The sequence below is a fragment of the Ascaphus truei genome, chromosome 2 (assembly GCF_040206685.1).
Source record: "Ascaphus truei isolate aAscTru1 chromosome 2, aAscTru1.hap1, whole genome shotgun sequence".
Taxonomy (NCBI): domain Eukaryota; kingdom Metazoa; phylum Chordata; class Amphibia; order Anura; family Ascaphidae; genus Ascaphus; species Ascaphus truei.
The window spans coordinates 426454664-426474630 of NC_134484.1; the positions used below are offsets into that span (position 1 = coordinate 426454664).

At 41.9% G+C, this 19967-nt stretch overlaps 1 protein-coding gene across 4 annotated transcripts in view; it reads left to right on the forward strand.

The window, feature by feature from the left end:
• The first annotated feature begins 1015 nt into the window (after positions 1–1015).
• ZEB1 (zinc finger E-box binding homeobox 1) overlaps positions 1016–19967 on the forward strand; it is a 119108-nt gene continuing 100156 nt past the window's right edge. For 2 of the 4 annotated variants that reach the window (XM_075587708.1, XM_075587710.1), the window contains exon 1: positions 3443–3733. In XM_075587708.1, the coding sequence (XP_075443823.1) occupies positions 3718–3733 (16 nt within the window). In that variant the 5' untranslated portion in view covers positions 3443–3717. Of the gene's footprint in view, positions 1139–3442; positions 3734–19967 lie in introns of those variants that run through there. The other 2 variants (XM_075587709.1, XM_075587707.1) reach the window with 2 other exon arrangements.

Below are 19967 nucleotides of genomic sequence, written 5' to 3' on the forward strand. Positions count from 1 at the left end.
CAGAGCCTGTGCGGGACCCCTCTGTGCCAGCTGCAGCATCATCACCCGTTAGCTGCAGTGCTTGTTGCAGGACCCCTCCTCTGCCAGTGCCAACTCCAAGCACCAGCTGCTTCCTACAGAATCCCTGCCCGTGCCCGCTGCATGCACCTCCTGCTGACAGGGCCAGGTGGCAATCACCCCTATTTCAGTGCCAGACGGAAATCACCCCCCTCCCCCCATTTCAGGGTCAGATGGGAAGCACCACCCCCCCATATTTCAGGGCCAGATGGGAAGCACCCCCCCCCCATATTTCAGGGCCAGGTGGGAAGCACCCCCTCTTCCATATTTCAGGGCCAGGTGGGAAGCACCCCCTCTTCCATATTTCAGGGCCAGGTGGGAAGCACCCCCTCTTCCATATTTCAGGGCCAGGTGGGAAGCACCCCCCCCCCCCATTTCAGGGCCAGGTGGGAAGCAACCCCCATTTCAGGGCCAAATGCAAACACTCTTCCTCAATGCCAGCTGCTGCAACTAAAGGACCCCACTTGTCAGGTCTAAACTGCAAAACACCCCCTCATCAATGCCAGCTGCAGTGACCCCCTTTCTAGTGCTGGAGTCTGACAGTGCCAGCTGCAGTGACCCTGTCCAAGCAACAAAATAAAAATTAAAAAAAAAAATTAAGTATATACGGTATGGTCAGAAAGTGAAAATACATTATTCGGAATACAAATAATAAAATAAAAAAAATAAGGTGTATATATTACACGTACACTATATATGGGGTGTTAGCTGCGTCACGTTCCCTCCTGTCTCCACCTGAGCCCGGCCTTTACACCCCCCCTTGTTTGTGACTCCGCCTGCTCCCCTCAAACTGAATAGGGGAGCTGCCCCCCAACCCCCCCAAAACCCACAGAGGTGTTGAGGAGGAACGAGGTGATGTCGTAAACAAGAAGTGTCGTAAACCAGGTGCGGACAGAGCTAGCGAGAAGCAGGGGTAAGGGGGGTGGGAGAGAGGAGGGAGGGAGGTGGTGGTGTGTTGGGGGGGCAGAGTAGGGGCGGGGGAGGGAGGTGACTCGAGCATTTAGACACAAGAGCGAGAGGATCATGGCGGATGGCCCCAGGTGTAAGCGCAGGAAACAAGCGAACCCGAGGCGGACTAACGGTGAGCGGCGGGGTGCTGTGTGTCCCGGGGAGAGGGGGGGAGATCGGGGTCCCCCGGCTGCGCCCCCTATCCGGTGCCCCCTGTCCCTGGCAGAGGAGCGGGCGGGCCGGGCTGTACCGTTACATTACCTGCTGCTGAGGCTCAGGCTGCTGCCGCCTCCGCCTAGCGGCTCCCTGGACCGTTATACGCATCTAATCACATGCTAATGTATGGCGGGGACAGCAGCACAGCCACCTTATTTACCTCTCTCTCACTCACTCACCCCCTGACACTTCTCACTTTATCTCTCTTTTTACCCCCCCTCCTCCTCTCTCACTCTCTACCCCCCTCTCTCTCTCTCTCTCTCACACACTCTACCCCCTCTCTCTCTACCCCTGACACTTCATCCCTCTCCTCTCCTGACACTTCTCACTATCTCTTTTTACCCCCCCAATGTTTATTTCTATCCTCCCAAACTCCAAACTTCCTCCCCCTTCTCCCCCGCCGCCGCCGGGGGCAGGTAGTGAAGTAGCGGATCAGCAGCCACGTTATGCACAGCAGCAGCAGCAGGCTGGCGGGGGGAGAGAAGGGGGGGGGGGGGGGGGGGGGGGAGGCTCTGCTGTAATAACGGGGCTTTTTAATGGTCCCCGCTGTTTTTAATCTCCGGGACTCTTCTTGCTGGCTGTATTTGCCCTCTCTGCCCCCGGCGGGGCTCTTGTTGCTGGCTGTATCTGCCCTCTCTGAGTTGTTACCGCGGGTTGTATTTGCCCTCTCTGCCCCCGGGGCTCTTGTTGCTGCCCCCGGCCTCTCTGCGCTGTTACCTGGGGGATCAGGCGGGGCCGGGCTCCTGTCTCACATGTTGCTGCAGTATATTTATATCGATTGTGCGGTGCGCGTTTTTTTTTTCTTTTCTTAACAGCTTGTATTGCTGGTTCCTGCAAAGAGCTGTAACTATATAGGTGCCATAAGAGGTCCCCCCCCCCCCCTATAGCAGTGACGCCCCCTTCATTCATTGGCTTAACCCTTGCGCTGCTGCAGGGGGATGCCAGGCGCTGTGCTGTGTCACAGGCAGAACACGCTGCAGTGTTACAGCATGGAAGGAGTTAAACAAAAAAAGCAACATAGGTGCATAGCTCATTTTAATTAATTGAAATTATTTAAATATAACTATTTTTTTTAAAGCAGTTTTTGTTCCTACTTAAAGTCACACCCTTATCTGCACATAGATGGTGTTCATCCCTGTTTAATACACACACACATTTTTTTTAATGACTATTTGATGTCGTCGTCCCTGTGTCAGTATGTAACACACGGCGCTCCTTCCACTTGCACGGGGCAAGGTATATAGGTTGTTCTCAGTATTTTGTGTAAGGGTGTTTTTTTTCCGATGCAATGGGGGTGGATGATGGTTTTTGGGTGCGGTAGAGGCTGGGGAATGGCCTACATTTTGGTAAAGTTTTTCTTTTCTTTCTGCAATCCTCCTCCTTTTTACAAGAGGTACCTGTCTGTCTCCTGAGGGGTGGTAACTGTCTGCAGAAGGGGCCCCCCTCTTCTCTCTGTCCAACAACTGGTGCAGCCTATATAAGGATAACATTTACATTTCACACACGCTAACACTGGCTGCCTTTTTTTATATTCCTCATCAACCCCTCCTCTTTTCTTTCTTTTTTTTTTTTTATGAGTTATTTGAAGAAATTAAGAATTTCACACCAATAGTTCCCCACCCTTATAAAGCATTTCCAGACCTGATGAGTGCAGCACATTTGCTTTGCAATATGTTGCAGGCATCTCCCAGCACTTAGCAGGGTTAATAAAAGACATATTTCAAGTCCAGGAAAATACAGATCAAGGAAGGGGGGAGGGAAGGGTCCTTGTTCTTGTAATACCCCCCTCTGCTGTGTGCAGCTGAGATTTTGTAACCCTTTTTTTTTTCTTGGCACATTTTGCTTGTTGTAAAGGTTTGGTATTGGGATTTTCTGTCTTGGACTCTGGTGGGAAGGGACCTCACTGATGATCTAAGCTATATAGATGACAAACATATATAGTATTTTGAAATATTGAACGATTTGGAAACGGCTAAGTTACCATAGCATACCTTTTCATGCACACATAATATAGGATCTGTTCATTTTTTCTTTTTTTTTCTTTAAATGGGGAGATTGGGGCATATTTTGGGGGCACAATGCCTTTTCATTGGGATGCTGGTATTTGATTATTATTTTTTTTTAAACCAAATTCCTTTTTGTTGTAGCTGAAGCTTAGGATGTTTGGTTCTTGTTATAAGGTAAGTTTGGGCCAAAAACATTTGATTCCCTCATTCAACCAGTTTTGATGATCAGAGGAAAGGGGGCATTTCTTGCTACTGCTGACGACATGTGTGTGACATGCGGCTCTGAGCCACCCAGCGTCTGTGCAGGAGGCTGTAAACATGTTTACCTGAGCAGGGAAGAAACGTGGATTTATTCTTATTACAAGGGGGGGAAAGGATGCTAAAAAGGATGATTTAACCTTCTGAAGTGTGATGAGCTGCATTGAAAAGCCAGGATTCTCCAAAGCTTGTTGAAATCGACAGGAAAACAGGCTCCTGGTCGCTGCAGCAAATGGCAACTTGTGCAGGTAGAAAGGGGAAAAAAAAAAAAGATGGTGTTTAATTTTTCTCCTGCATGCTTGTCAGCCCCCTCCTGTCTGCTGCCTTCATTCTCCAGGGAAGCATTGATTTACCTCTTGTCAAGGGCTTCTGTATATATTTTTTTTTTTACTGTCTGTGTTTAATGCTTAAGAGAAAAAGAAAGATCTGAAGCTGATGATCACACAATGTAACGTCTGCAGCATGCAGCCCGCAGCCCAGCCAGGAAACAAAAGGTGCATAGGGGGGAAAACCTTATGACAGGTATTTTCCATTTTCAGAGGCGTCATCCTGCTTTTTCATCCCACACCATTTCAAAATAGATGAAGGACATGTCCTCATTCTTGTTTTTTTCCTGACGCACTATTTTTTAAATAAATCGTAATTTTTTTTTTTCCTTCTTGAGGTGTCAGGAATGTTTTAAATCTAAAAGAGGAGCTGGGCACGTTCGTTGCAACCTTTTTTTGTTTTTAGGAGGCCTTGTACAAATGAAATAAGAAAAAATAAATAAAACAAGATACTGTTATTCTGGTACTTGGATTCTATGGATGTAATTTCTTTGCTAGATGTGGATCCGCCTTGTATGTGGGTGGAAGCTGCAATGTGTTGCAGTTTATCTTGGTTAAAGATATTAAAATGTAATTAGGGTGTTAAAAGAAGTCATTGTAATTTTGGAATTATTTTAGATGGGGGGTCAGTGGTGGGGGTGGGGGGGTGGGGTTTGCAGCAAGGTTCTTGATAGCGTTGGAAGGGGAGGCGACTGGGCGAGTAGGTAATGTAAGTTGACAGCCTGTAATATAATTGAAAGCATTGGGCTAGAGCACCAAACTGCATGCAAGGAGCTTCATGTTAATGCTATTGCTCATCTATTATAAAGCTGCATTAGTGCTACTGTTTTATTTACCTATACAATAAAATTCCTTTCCATCACAGTGCGTATGGAAACAGCATTTTGATAAGCTTTTAAGCCTTTTTGAGGTATTGTAGTGTATACCGTGATTTACTGCGATACAGTATTAACTGTAGAATTAGATACATGTTACTTTTCATAGTGAGAGTCCAGTAAACACGAGAGCAACAGTGCAATGACTATAAGTATGTACAGATACGGTGGGGGTGGAGTTTAAGAATGACTTGCTATTTCTCCTTTCTAAAATGTCATTCAGTGGGTGAGGTGATGCTGACCTTATTGTTTACATCATATTCACTGGTTAGAGAAGTAGCTGCCCATTAGAAATTCACAGTGCAGGTATTTTCCAACGATTTGATTATTCTGAAATGGTTTTACGTCTGTTGTTATCTTGTATTGCTCACTAAACCGCAAAAGATCAACAAAGGCGATTTTTAGTTTGACGACGTGTAATTTACCCTTTTTATTCTGAAGACTGAATATCATTTGCTAATGGTAAATAGTGGTACTTAGATCAAATGCCAGTCAGAAAGTTCCTCTGAGGTGGGTGGTTGTACACAGATTACTACAGAAAATGCAGACTTTGAAATCGTCCAACAGTGAAAGGAAATGCATCATAAAGAAAGAGAAATGTATTAAACTTGTTAACATAGCAGTTTACCCAGGTAGGTACTGGTAATGAAAGCCGGGCTAGCTGCTAAACCTCGAATTGACTATGGGCATGTGGATTTAAACCAATAAAGAAGGTCAAACTTGAAATATTGAAGTATTAGAAAATGACGTGCGTTTGCTCATATGTATGATTTTTGCTTAAATACAAATAGTGATAAGTAGATTACATCAACGTGTTCTTTATCAGGTTCCTGTAGCTCAATTGCAGCTGCAGTACAAATACTGCTTTTTGCAGAAGGCTGCCACTTCCTTTTAATGTATATGTGCTATTTAAATGTATATAAATTTTCATTAAGAACAGTAAAATGGCTTTGTCCTATCAATAGCAATCTCTGCTCATGATTTTAACCTCGAATATATGTAATAAATGATGTGGGGTGTCTGTTTTACTTTACTGTAACAATATATGTAACTATGATTAAGCACAGCCCCAGTTTATTTTATTTTTTAAAGCGGGCTTTGCTACGTATTTTAAGCCTTGCCATGAAACGTGCTTTAAGTCCGTTAACTCAAAGGTGTTAACAACTGGCAGGATGTCAGGTGCTGGTGACGCCTGGGATACTGCATTCTTTGTCATGGTTTCCTCCCCCTTCCTTCTCCTTTCAACTTGGTATCATGTTTTCACTCTAGCTGTATTTTAAACTTTCATTTGGGGAATTGAGGAATTCAGCCCAAGTTAACATTCCAGGCGCGAGGAGCAGATCTTAAGGCCAGCTTGAGTTAATGTACTTGCTTGAAAGGATTCATGTCATTGAAATGAGCAGTGAGGTTATTTTTCTGCTAATATTGAGTGCTATTTAAGTGTGCATTGGATGTTGAACAACAAATTCTTTGGTTGTACATCACGTTTGTAAGAGGTCATGGGCGTAAGGGACACCGCCTGATGTTCCCCAAGCACATTTAGTCCAGCATATTTTGCTCCTAAGCAGAAGTTCTCTATGGATAATATCAGGCTTGCCAGTAGAATTGCACTCTTCTTTCAGTCAGTCATGTAAAATAGAATCAACGGAAATAAACTGTGAGGCTCTTACCTTTCAGTATACAGGTCTGGGTTACTTCTATTGGGTACCTGTTCATGTCATAGATTATTACACCATTAGACACTTTAATTCAGTTTGAATTATTATGGAAAATGCACATCACTAATACTTGGGGTTGAAGAACTAGGCAAAGTTTGATGTATTTTTCTAGGAAAGATTTAAAATGTGTACGGAATTTTAAACCCCCCCCCAAAGCAATCGTGAACTGTGACCCAAATTCCCAGAGTTTTATGTAGGTGGTCCTTGCTCTCCTTTAGTCCTGCTTGTGGGTTAGCCACACAGTATTCATTTAAATGCGGTCCAAGTTCCTCCACCAGTTCTGCTTTAGTTCCAGGAATAGCAAGAATCCGGGAGAGAGTGAGCAGAGGGCATATTAAAAATAGCATCACGATGGAGACAACCAGGAGGGAGTATAGCTCTCCTAATGGCTGCTTCTCGCTATGCACTCTGCATTCTGCACCTTCACATACTCCATTTCCATGTGCGATTGGACTTCTTTTATAAAACTAAAACATTTGCAGTGCCGACACTAAAGGACACGTCAACATCTCATACAATTTGAGTGACTGTGCTGACAGGGCAGACCTGCATTACTCTGATGTCTTACTGAGGTGTCTGACACTGCCAGCTCACAGGGGAATAAGGCTAAACTGATCTTCATTTCCTTGTCAAACATGGGCTGCATACCTAAGAAATATATATTTCCATGGGTTATCACATTAACATATATTTTTTTTCATCAGAACAGTTCTAAATTCACTTCCCATGTAATTTGGTACACATTTTTTTCCCACCCTAGTTTCCTAGTAAACTGCAGGTGGCCACATAGAGAATTCTATGAAATACAACATGGAAGTTGTTCTGTACAACTGGAGCCCTTTTTATGCAATACATGTGACTTTAGTATACTATCCGCCAGTTCAATAGGAACATGAACCCTGTTTTCTCTCCAAATATGGAATTGCTGAGGGGAAAGGGTATATCCAGGTGTAGTGAGAAATGATCCTATATAGCACTTAAAAGTTATTTAAAAAGTGAAATATAGATTTTGAGTCTTCGTCATGTTTACTAAATTGGTAGAGGCAGGTCTTGACCCCATAGTATTAAAGGTGCCTGCATGGTATTGTTTTGTAGTGTATGGCACTCGTTTGGAAAACTGAAGGAGTTCATCTAGTGCAGGGGTGGGGAACCTTTCTTCTGCCAAGGGCCATTTTGATATTTATAAAATCATTCGAGGGCCATCCAAAATTATCAACTTAAAAATTAGCCTGCTATATTTGGTCAAACATTTAATGAACTCACCACTAATGTGATGTCTGGAACTGCTTCTCTTTGGGTGACTGACTGACTGACTCTTGGGTGGTGGGTGACTATGACTGACTGTGGGTTGGTGTCTGTGCGCATGCACACGCGCAAAGAAATCGGGCAGGGGGGAGGGAATTCAGACTCTCAGACCCACTCTCGCTCTCAGACCCACTCTCTCAGACTGTCAGACCCACTGTCACTCAGACTGTCAGACCCACTGTCACTCAGACTGTCAGACCCACTGTCACTCAGACTGTCAGACCCACTGTCACTCAGTGTGGGGAGGAGGAGAGGCGGTAGTGAGGTGTGTCTCCCACCGCAGACTCGTTCTTCTATCCCCCAAGCCTCTTATACCCCCCTCCCATCCCCCACTCCTCTTATACCCTCTCCCCCCCGGAGCGCTGCTTACCCGCGCCGCCCTGGTGATACTCAGGTCCTTAATCACCTCAGGCGGCTGCTGCCACACACAGACAGTGACACACAAACACAGTGACCGTGACACACACACACACACGGACAGTGAGACACACACACACGGACACTGAGACACACACACACACACACAGTGACACACACAGAGACAGTGAGACACACAGACACACACACAGAGAGACAGACACAAACACACACACACACACAGAGACAGTAACACACACACACACAGAGAGAGAGACAGTGACACACAGAGAGAGAGAGAGAGAGAGTGACACACACACACACACACACACACACACACAGAGAGACAGTGAGACACACAGTGACAGTCACACACAGTGACAGTGCTAGACACACACAGTGACATTGACACACACACAGTGACACACACACACAAAAAAATAAGGGCTCTCCCCCCTTGGGGTGGGTAAGGTGCCTGGGAGGGGGTATAAAGGGGCATGTGGGTTACCTGGGGCCAGTGGATGGGCTGCTGGAGCAGCATAGGTGGCCAGTGCAGCTGAGAGACTGGCAGGCCCGCGGAGCCTAAAGGGAGGGACAGAGGGGCGGAGCCTAAGGAGCCCGGCATTACTGGAGGAGAGAAGGGAGGGGGGCAGTGCTGTAGGAAGAGGCGGGCCAAAAAAAAAAATCTTGGCAAAGTGACAGCACGGGCAGCCAATCAGGAGAGGGGGAGTTTTTTTTTTTTTTTAACCATTCTTGCAGGCTTGCTTCCCGGGGGCCGGACCAAATGATTTCAGGCCCGCGGGCCGGACGTTCCCCACCCCTGATCTAGTGATACAGCTTAACCCCGTTACAACCAGAGGCCACTTATAGCACGGCTCCCAATTTTCGTTTTTATGAATACTTTACAACACAATTATTGGTATCTTAAATACTTTATTGTACAATGCATACAATTGTAAATTATTTCTAACGCGATCAGCTTATAACCCGATATGATTCTTTGGACCCCAATCACAGCGTTATATGGGGGTTGAGCTGCAGTTATATGAACTCCATGGTGTATAGAAGCTACATTTTACAAATGTTTTTAGTCACAAGTTCGTCTAGTGTGATAATCTTCGTTGTTTGTTTCAGGCATTGCCTGCAAGTCTGGTGTGTGTGTGTGTGTGTGTGTGTGTGTGTGTGTGTGTGTGTGTGTTTTTAAAGATAGGAACAAGTAAGCTTGTATTGCTTTACATTAGCAGCATGTAAATGTGTGGAAGGGAGAAGGTACATACATATTGGACACTTGTGCTGGTTTGCACACGCTGTCAAGTCACTCTTCAGTTAAACTCATTACATTGTATTGTGAATTCTGATCTCATCCAAGTCTAGTGAGCCATCTGCTATCCTCAGACTTCATCCAGCTTACTCAGGCCTGCGTATACATAGCCGAATCAATGCACGGTGCCATTGTTCAATGGATTTATGTTTAATCAAAGGAAAACTCATCTTGAGGTACTGTTTAATGCAGGCACATACCTAAATCTTTTTGGATCATAGGGGACATTCATAAAGCTACCAACAAGGCTTCAATCACGAACCATAAATATCTTATATTGAGAAAAAAAAAAAGATACAGTATTCCTTTAGTTTAATGCCATTGTTTCCTATGGTAGGATATATTCAATAGATTTTTATTTTATTTTTGTACTGCTTTTAAAAGATTTGGGACCAAATTTTACAATGATACATTTAATAGGTTAAAACATGATAATTGATCTACATGATTATTGATCTACGTTTTTGTTTTTCATATGACTTAAGGATTTTAAAATGATTTTTTTGAAGATTGTCCAGGAACATGTTTGTAAGCATTGTAACGTGGGTTTTACTGCCCTTCTCTCACCTTTCCTAGTTGGTCATTTGACGCAGATGGGATGTGCATAAATCTTTGCTTATCTTTGGGTTGGAGCAAACCCAAGATTTTGATTCCCAGAAGGTTGTCGTGGTTTTTTTTTTTTTGTTTTTTTTAATTGAACATGTATCCCATAACCTATATTATTAACATTTAGTTAGTGATAAACTGCACCTTTCAAATCTGACTGATTTTTTTTTTATATTTAACAGTGAAAATTCACCATATTCTGTGCATTAAATACCCTATTTTGGCCATTGGACTGTCTCTAAACTTTTCAAAGAGAGAAGGATGCAAAATAAAGGAACAACCTCTCCTAGAACCCAAATGAGCTAATATTAGTCCGTTTGATTGACACCTCTTACACATATCAGACACCTATAAGTATTTTTAAATAATATTTGAAATGTAGTTTGTAGAGACTTTGTAAGCTGAGACATGGGAGGTGTTTGATTTTGTTTGAGCCCATTTTGAGAAATCGCTGTGTGCTCAACAAGAGTTTGCACATGGAAAGCTCCTCTCTCCTCCCTCCAAAGTGTACAGATGGGTGGAGGGAGGACTATAGCTTTTTCCAGTCTGAGACATAACTAGTCTGGTATTATTGGGGATACTTCATCACAAACATGGCAAAATTACAATTTCATGATTAAAAAAAAGATTATAGGAAAGAGCGTATCTTGATGGTAGAAAAATAAATGATCGGTGGCATTTAAGCCTTTCGGTACCGGAATGCCTGCGTCAAGTCTTCTGGAATTGCAGCCATGTGATCGCTTAGGCTAGCGATCTCGTCATTGCAACCGGCTCCTAGTGATGTGAGCAGAAATGGAGGGGGGCACAAGTACCATTCAGATGGAGCAGTGAATGTGTTTGGAACTCCCCTTAAAAAAGAAGCAAAAATGGCATGGCCTGGATATCATAAGGGCCCCTGGCGTGCCAGCCCTCATACAGAGTATATCGTAAGTCTGCTTAGGTGCTAAATAAAAGGGGGCTATCTGGCCCAATTTCTGCCTGTTTTGAAATCTAATTTTAATATGAATATTTGTTGAATAATTATTTTGTTCTGTATCTTTAATATTGTTTTTTAACCTTTTGTCACGTTTTTGGTTTTTATCTCCCATCTGCTCTTCTCTATGGGTCAGGGAGACTATTCAACCTACAAAATGAAAGATAGCATCATCCTTGTCGACTGTCTTTGAGACTTTAGAATCACAGAACGATAAAGCCGAGGACATACAGATGGGGGATATGAAACACTAGTACAGCACCGGCTGTTTAAAAAAAAAAAAGTTTTCTATTTCCTTTTCCAATGGAAAAGAGCCTAATTCATTCATACAATTTTTTGTGTGTTTGTTTTTACTTGTGTTGTGAAATGTTCTTTAAAATGGCGCAATGTGTGTTGCATTAAAGGGCTTTATATACAACCGTTCCATTAGGAATGATCTAACGCATAGAAAGCCGCAGTGACATGTTCATGAAGCTGAAGGAGCTTGCGCTGTAAATAATGTTGTTGCATACTTTGTTTGCTAAAGTCCTGAATGCATCGCTGCTTTAGCTTTGCGTTTTCACTTGGCCATTTCCCACTGCAGGAGTTAATTCCGGTTAGGGTCACACTCTCCATCCCCCACAGGGTGTGTTTTTCCATTGCAGCCACATGGGGACACATCAAATTCTATGAAACACAAGTTGTTGTTTTTTAAGCACCGATTTTATATACAAGTATGTGGCAAACACATAGAAGAGGAAATGCAGGACACACATTTATATAGTTGGTTGACATAAGAACTATGATTTAGTTTTTTACCTGTAAAGTATCCATGAAGATAAATGTATCGAACACAATAGCCATGTAACTGGATTTTCCTCCCATTGCTTTCTGTTTTTAAATTTTAGATTTAAGCCTCGACAGGCTGCATTGACATCAAAAGGTATCAACGTTCTGGATCAAAATATCTAAATTCTCCAGCAAAAAAAAAATCCCCATACAAATCTGTATATATATATATTTTTTTTTATCCCTGAATGTCTCCAGCAAACACTACCATTAAAGTCTAGTTTTTGTTCTGTTGGGATTCAAATCCGGCAGAGGTGGGGTTTTGGAAAACCCTCAAATCCTTGAATCCCACTTTTTGCTTGTTGAAGTGACAGCTGGGTCCTCCCTGCTCCTTTGTAAATCAAGCATTCCCAGCTCCTGCAGACATGGAAATTGATGCATGTGTTTCCATCCTGCACCCTCCCCCCAGTGTGGTCACCTCTTAGTAAATTACCAGTCAGTCTCTTTCTCCTCTTAGAATTCAAGCTTGGTCCAGCCATCCATTGTTACAGCCAGCACTGTACATGGGTATTACTTTGAGCAATCAGAGGGGGTCGCGCTATAGACGTGGCTCATCTGTTTTAAGCCGATTCTTTTCTATATTCTAAGAAGTAAAAGAAAATGCTAATGCAGGTATGCTTGGTGTTATTCTTTCAATGCACAGTAAAAAAAACATTTTTTTCAATTAATAGTCGTATACTATACAAGAACACAGCTATCATAAATGTATTTCAGTCTCTGCACTTCATAAAGCAGATTACAGAGCCGTTTTCTTTTTCCTTATAACAAAATGAGATTTTTATTGCATGTATCTGGCATATTGCGTATATTATTGTGCACATTTTGGCTAATTTAGATTTTGGGTTTGTTTAGGAAATGGATATGTGCACCCAGCATTCTGCATGTTGTATATTCTGCAGAACCCTTCCCTGCTTGAAGGGTTACAGTACAATCAGCTGCCGAGGTTAAGCCGCTTGTGTGCTTTTAAACAAATGTGCATATTGTAATACAGTTGTAATTGCCCCCCATGTTCCATAGCTTCTTACAATTTCTGAAAATCTATGTGCATCATTTTGGTTTTCTGAGCACATTTTGCTGAAATACAGATGAATAGGTAGATGAAACAATTTCCAGTGAATTCATGCAAATTACATTTTTATATCTTGATAACCTTTCCCCGCCTCTGTCGCAGCAGCCAGATATCGTTTTATCAAGTCAAGTCAGCCCCCCTCCCTTTTTTTAATGTTAAATTTATATATAGAGAGCCAGCATAATCCTCTTTAATACCTTTTCAATGGGCAGGTGCTAGCTAAAATGCTGGTAATTGACCTTTAACCCAAGGACATTGGCTGTGTTGTGTATGGTTTAACTTTCACTAGGTTCTTTGGGGCCGAATCATTAAGCTCTGATGTGCGAGTCTCGCACATTGACTTGAATGGAAGTTCATGCCAGATCAGGTGCGAATAACCCGCATTGGAACTTGATGAATCTGCCCCTTTTGTGTATTTTACTCCTGCAATCCTATTTGCAGTTAGATTTTTGGCACAAAAGTGTTATGCTCTAGAGGGCGTTCGTGCTAATCAGGCACGAACGCACAGAAGCTTCCATTGACTTGAATGGGAGTTTTTCGTGCATTAGTGGTCTCCTCACTGACGGCTGAGATTATACACAAAAACGCCTGTGGTGTCGCCCATAGTGACACAGCGCAACGCAAAAACACGTTTAATAACAACAACGTGAAAACTATATGCCAAATGCAACCGTCTCCCCACATGCTACTGCAATGTGGGCGACAGTTGAAGCGTTTTCAAAATGTCTTCTGGTTGCGACTGCTGCGTCACATGACGCGGCCGTCCAATCAAAAAAACAGATTTCGACCGGCAGCCGCGCGCACTGCAGTTTGGCTGTATAATTGCAGCCTGAGGCTGCGGTGACATCAACTCTCCAAGCATGAGCGCTTGGCTGTCCTGCATATTTATTTTCAAGCACGAGCGGGGGTATAGGGGAGGTGTGGCCAAGCAGTGACTAGCGCTGATTGGTTGTTGAAGGTCATGTGACCCCTCAGCGCACCTGGAAATCAATTTCATCTGTCTCACCTAGCACCCACGAGCGTACGTGGCCGGACACATTGACATTCATTAAACTCAACGCACTAAGTGCACTCGGCGGCAGCATGGACGCAGCCTAATGGGAAAACCCCCTGATGGGGTCATTCACCGAGCAATTGGTTGTTACTCATTACAATGGCCATTTTTTAAGCGTGATGGCTAGTGTTGCTTAATAAATGGACAGAAGGACAATAAATGAAGTAAACTTGTTTTCTTTGTTTTCTACTATGTTTAATGTGCTTGTTTTAATCATGTATTATTTATATTAAACAATAGAAAGTATCAGTAGCTCGTCGGTCCCCAAAAGATTCAGTTTTTGTAAGAATCCTTTCTGGGGTTGTCTAAAGATTGAGCATAAATGATTTTTTTTCCCTTCTTGTAATGTGCTCTGGCCCTAGAGTGTTTATAATGCATAAATACATTAAATAATTCATTATATGGCTTTAGGACTTGCATTCCTGCATGCAATGCATCCCTTTTACAATTCCCATAAAGCTGTCATGGCCTGTAGTGGCTGGAGGGGTTTGTTTTATCTCTTTTCTCTAGGATGAATTATGTATCATTGGTAGATGAGAATTTTCCATTTTCTTTTTAGTGAACACCTTTTTTGTGTTTTTACGTTCATCTCTTAACTGAGTAAGTACAGATAAATGCAGATGGTTTACTACAGCACCGTTATGGGAAGGAAGGGTAAACAATCAAAATAAATAAATAAAAAACTTTTTAACGAATTATGGTATTCAGACTATTACTTTTTTTTTTTATTGGAAGTGCTTTCCCCCCCTTTTTTTTCCCTTCCCCGTGTGTGTGTGTGTCTCCATTCATGTACTCAACATAAAAACAAGTAACGTTTGTGTAACAGAAAGTATACATCTGCCACATCTATGATTTTGTCTCCTTTGGATTTGTGGATTCGTTAATTAGCTGTTGTGTGTCAAAGAAGAGAAAGCTTATTACAAAAGACTTGGTTACCTATACAGTTTGTTCGATGTACCTCGTAGAATTTTATTGTGGAAGAAAAGCTCTATTCAGCGGTTGGTGTGTGAGAGGCAACAGGCCATTCAACAAGGCTTGTGGGAAACTTCAGTCTAACTTTTTTTTTATTTTTTTTAAGAGGAACTACCGAAAAACACGAGTATTTTTAGAAGGGAAACGGTCACATGGAAATTGTAAAATGCTAATGTACAGAATGGAGAACTACAACCTGTATTATCAAGTCAAAATGTTGATCTTGCCCAAACCATTTTTTTTGTTAATGACTATGTTTATAAATCTATTTGATATTGCAGACTTCCCCTAAAATGATGCTAGCATTCACATGTAATTAAAAAAGTAATGTACACTTTTTTTTTTCCCCTCTGTTAAAGTTTGTATTTCTCATGATGACCACATTTAGGAATAGGGCGCAACAATAGGGGAGACGTGTATTCCGTCAAAATTACTCACTACAGTCTATAAATAGTTTTAAACGTTGTGCACAAGTGCTGTAGGGGAATTTCTTGGATGGGAACCCCACGAGGTAAGTACACAAAAGTAGTGAACAGCGAGCGTTCCAATTGCTGCAATTAGAAACCAGGGTTCTTTGTTCATACAGGGTCACAGGCATTACATAATTCCAACACATTTTGGTCTCAAACAGGGAGACAGAGGCCTTCCCAGCGTGCCTAGAAGAATCAAATTCCCACCCAACAGCGTCAGCTTTTCCCAATGGTGTCACGTGCCTCATGTCGTACCATGTGCGTTGTGGCATGTCATAGTGTCTTTTTATCCCGTTCACTTTCTCATGACATTGCGTTGAGGAGCCCCTGCCCTATAAAGAACTGTTCTGATAACCGTAGAAACAATAAAGCCTTCACCGTACACAACATACTGAACATAGGGCACACATGCTGAGGTGCGATTCAGGGAAACATATCTTAAACCAACCACGACTATAAATTAATGATCTGTGGGAAATATATAAAATGCATAAATAGTGCAAATAAAAACAATCGCCATATCAAATCGAATAATGTTGATAATGCCAACCACAGACATGGACTAATGTCTATGACAAACCCATACTTGACTAGAGAAATGGATCATGTGGTTCCTCAAAGTATAAGATCATATGGATCAATAAGATGCAATGGGGAATGCAAGTAGGTGAGGTTCAAATACTATATAAAAATGGATTCTACTACCAAACAAGGAGGTTCCCAGATCAAAAATAAAATGGCATCAAATAATGCAAACAATGAATGCTAAAAACACAATGCTACACAAAATATACAATATAAACACGCATGCATATTCACTATTGATGAGATGTGGGGGGAAAAAATCAAGATAAAATAAGAGGTACTACTGTACTTTGAAAATTGAGTCACATCAATGACATCATTAAATCCCCAAGGGTATTTAGTGTGTAATTTAATAAAGATCCAATACTGTTCCTATGTAATAATCTCAAAGTCTTTGCTATTGGACCGAACATCATCAACTAAAGATTAAATAACCATAACATGTAAAGCTTGCAGATGATGACTCTTTAAAAAGTGTTTAAGAAGGTACGTGAGTGGTTTGCCTTTGTCAACACATTTTTAATGTTTTTCAGGTGCTCAAATATCCTTATTTTAAGGTTCCTTGTGGTTTTTCCTACATACTGTAGGTCAAAGTCACACTGGAGAGAGTAAATTAGAAATGTATTTCAATTGATGTGTCACTAAAAATATCTCCAGTGGCTTTGGATTGAAATTGCTTTGACTGTTTCTTAGAACTGCAGGCCTTACATCTTGAACATTGGTAACACCCCTTGAGTTTGGAAGAGCTGGCAAATTTGGCCCACCCATGGCGCCTGTGGAAGACAGGAGCATACCTGGAACCAAGACCCTTTTTGAGGTTCTTGGCTCTACTAAATATGACTAGGCTGTAAAGGTAAATCGGATCCAATTTAAAGACATTCCAATGTTGGGGAAGTATGTTAATAATTTTGGGATGCGCCCCATGACATTTTGTAATAAACAGGTTTGATGATTACCAGACTGATGAATAGTTGCTGGGTGAACCATACCATCTATATATTCACTACACGATGGGGTGATAGTCATGAATAGAACTGTATGAAAGTATTAGGTAGGGACTTACTCTTTTCTTTAGATCCCAAGAGATGCTTTATTTTCTTTAGATCCCAATAGAAGCTTTCGATCTTTTTTTTTTTTTGGTGGGCACGTTTGAATGCTTCTTACACAATATTTGAATCATAATTCTTCCGTGGGAACCCATCCTTCAGAAAAGTTGACTGATCCAGGAACATGGATTCCTCAGCAAAGTTACTTCTTAAACGTAAAAACTGATTTATAAGGTATATTCTGGACCCATCTCGTATTATGATTATTGGTAGGGTCCAGATAAGAGTTAACACTAACCTCCTTTGAAGAAAGTTCTTGTACATATCATACCATCCTTAATGTAAATATCCAAGTCCAAAAAATTAACATTTTCCTCAGGGGAGTCCAACATAAATTGCAGGTTGAATTGATCAATATTCATGTTTGCCACAAATGTCGACAGAAATGTCTCATCGCCATTCCAAATGATAATGACATCGTCGATGTATCTTCTCCACAGGATTAAATGTAGAGAAGACACATCGGCATGCCAAAAGAATAGATTCTCCCAGTACCCCATATAGAGATTGGCAACTGAGGGGGCAAACCTTGCCCATAGCCGTACCACAAGTTTGCAGATGAAACTGGCATTCACACAGAAAGTAATTGTGTTGTAAGATAAAAAAATAATCTTGTCCAAAATAAACTGCCTCTGCATCACTCGCAATGATCCACCCCTACTCAAAAAAATATTCAACCACCTGAATCCCACCCAGATGAGGGATACTAGTACATAGAGAGGTAGCATCGAATGCTGCTAATGAATGTGGATCCCCACTCCACTTCAGAGAATAACTGTAATGTGTGAGTGGTGTGTTTTAAATAGGACTGTAGCTCTAACACCAGGGGCTGTAAGTAAAAATAAATATAAACCGAAAGATTACTGGTGAGAGAATTAACCCCAGATACTATTTGTCTTCCCGGGGGAGGAACCAAACCCTTATGGATTTTAGGAATATGGTACGTAATAGGCATAACTGGTTCCTTAATAAAAAAGGAATTAATATTTTTTTTATATATATACCATCCTTAAATGCTGTGGACAATACATGATTAAATAGGCTAAAATAGACCATGGTTGGATCCTTATCTAATACACAATAAGAGGATGGATTCGTTAGTTGGCGCCCAGCCTCCCTACGATAATCGGAGGCATTTTGAACACCAATCCCTCCCCCTTTATCAGCCATACGTATGATAATATATAAATTAGATTTAAGATCCTGAATTGCTTGCTGTTCTAGGGAGTTAAGATTATTCTTAAAGGGTTGGTTCCGCGTACACAACCTAGCAAAGTCCTCTCAACTAATTTGCCAAATGTGTCCACAAATGGTCCTTTGGAGTGGTAGGGTTTAAAGGAGACTGAGTTGGGCTTAAACCCAGATTCGTGTACCGGGGGTATATCCGCACTGTGTGTGTGTGTGTATAATATATATACATACACACACACACACACACACAGCCATTAATGGCGAAACGGCCGTCGGGGTGTTCTTTCTTGTGGGGACCAAGCCTCTCTCTTCACCATCTACATTTGGCGGTGCGCAGACAGATGATGATGAGCGTCATGGATATTGGAGCCTCTCCTTCCAGCTGAACGCCAGGAGATCCGGCTTGCACTTACCCCTTACATGGACAGAAAACTGATCTGGGATGTGTGCACACCAGCTATCATCCACTTACCATCGTGACAACGCCGCCACCCATGATAGTTATATGGGATATTGGTGAAGTATAAACGTGTACGCCTACTAGTGCTGCTTATAATTCATGACTTACTTTACATGGAATCAGCAGTGCTTATGCTCATTTGCTGTCAGCCTGCATTATCCTTGCTGACACACAGCTGCTTTTTTCTCTTCAGCATTGTTTGGACTCTTATCTCTGTAGAGTGTATTATTTTTCTGGTAGTACATTCTCGCCTCTCTACTTCCCCCTAACTGGGTTTAGTTCTGTTCCACCAAGTGCCACTTTATTCACATTGCACATTTGTGCGTTTTGGACCGGCCGGTCATGATTGTCAGTGGGAACTATCTAGCTCCCCCTGTCTGTCAAGGTATTCCTCATTTCTGTTCTTTAATCATGCTGGTTTGTGTGCTACATAGCACTTCATTAGAGATTTTCATTGTGTCCCGACCGTAAGCTCACTTAGCCTTAGTGGGCTCCTTTGTATATTTTTTAGGTTTTCTTTAGGTTCCGGTCTGATCTTAATCTGTTTTTTTATTTCTATTCTCTTATTAATTGGTTTAATGAATTTCTATTATCTTTTTGGATCAATCACAGTGTTTGATGTGAGGTTTCTTTCTCCCTGTGTTGCAATACATTTCTCCCCATAGCATCACCACCTGCATTATATTAGCTGTATTGTAAGGTCCTTGATGATCATTTTTTGATATTGATTTAAAAATAAATAAATATATATATATATATATATATATATATATATATATATATTGGATGGACAAAAATCTAAAATACTTAGGAGCCAGAGTTTTGTTAGGCGAAGGGGGGATGAGGGGTGGTGTTTTGGCTGCCCTCCCACTGGGATTGGGGGGTGTTTATGGGCTCCTTTAGGGCACACTGGGAAGTCCTCAGTAATCAAGGATACAGTCTCGACTGGGAACGAGACTGATGTAATTTTTGTGAATAAATAAAGTTGTTTTCGAAATGCAGTAATTGAAGTGCCCGCTGCTCACTACATCTGAGTAATCCGAGGCTGGACACCCGGCTCGGATCAACTCAAAAGAGCTTCACTTCAGTATAATAGGCAAAACAATCGAAATTCTATATATCGCAGAGATTGGATAACAAAGGCAGCTTCTGGTTCTTCAGGAGTTTTAACCTGACTGTTAACTTCAGTATTTACTCCCAGTAACATAACTTACAGCAAAGCGTAGTGGTAAAGCAGACAGGCCCAAAGCAGTTCAGCTTGCAGTC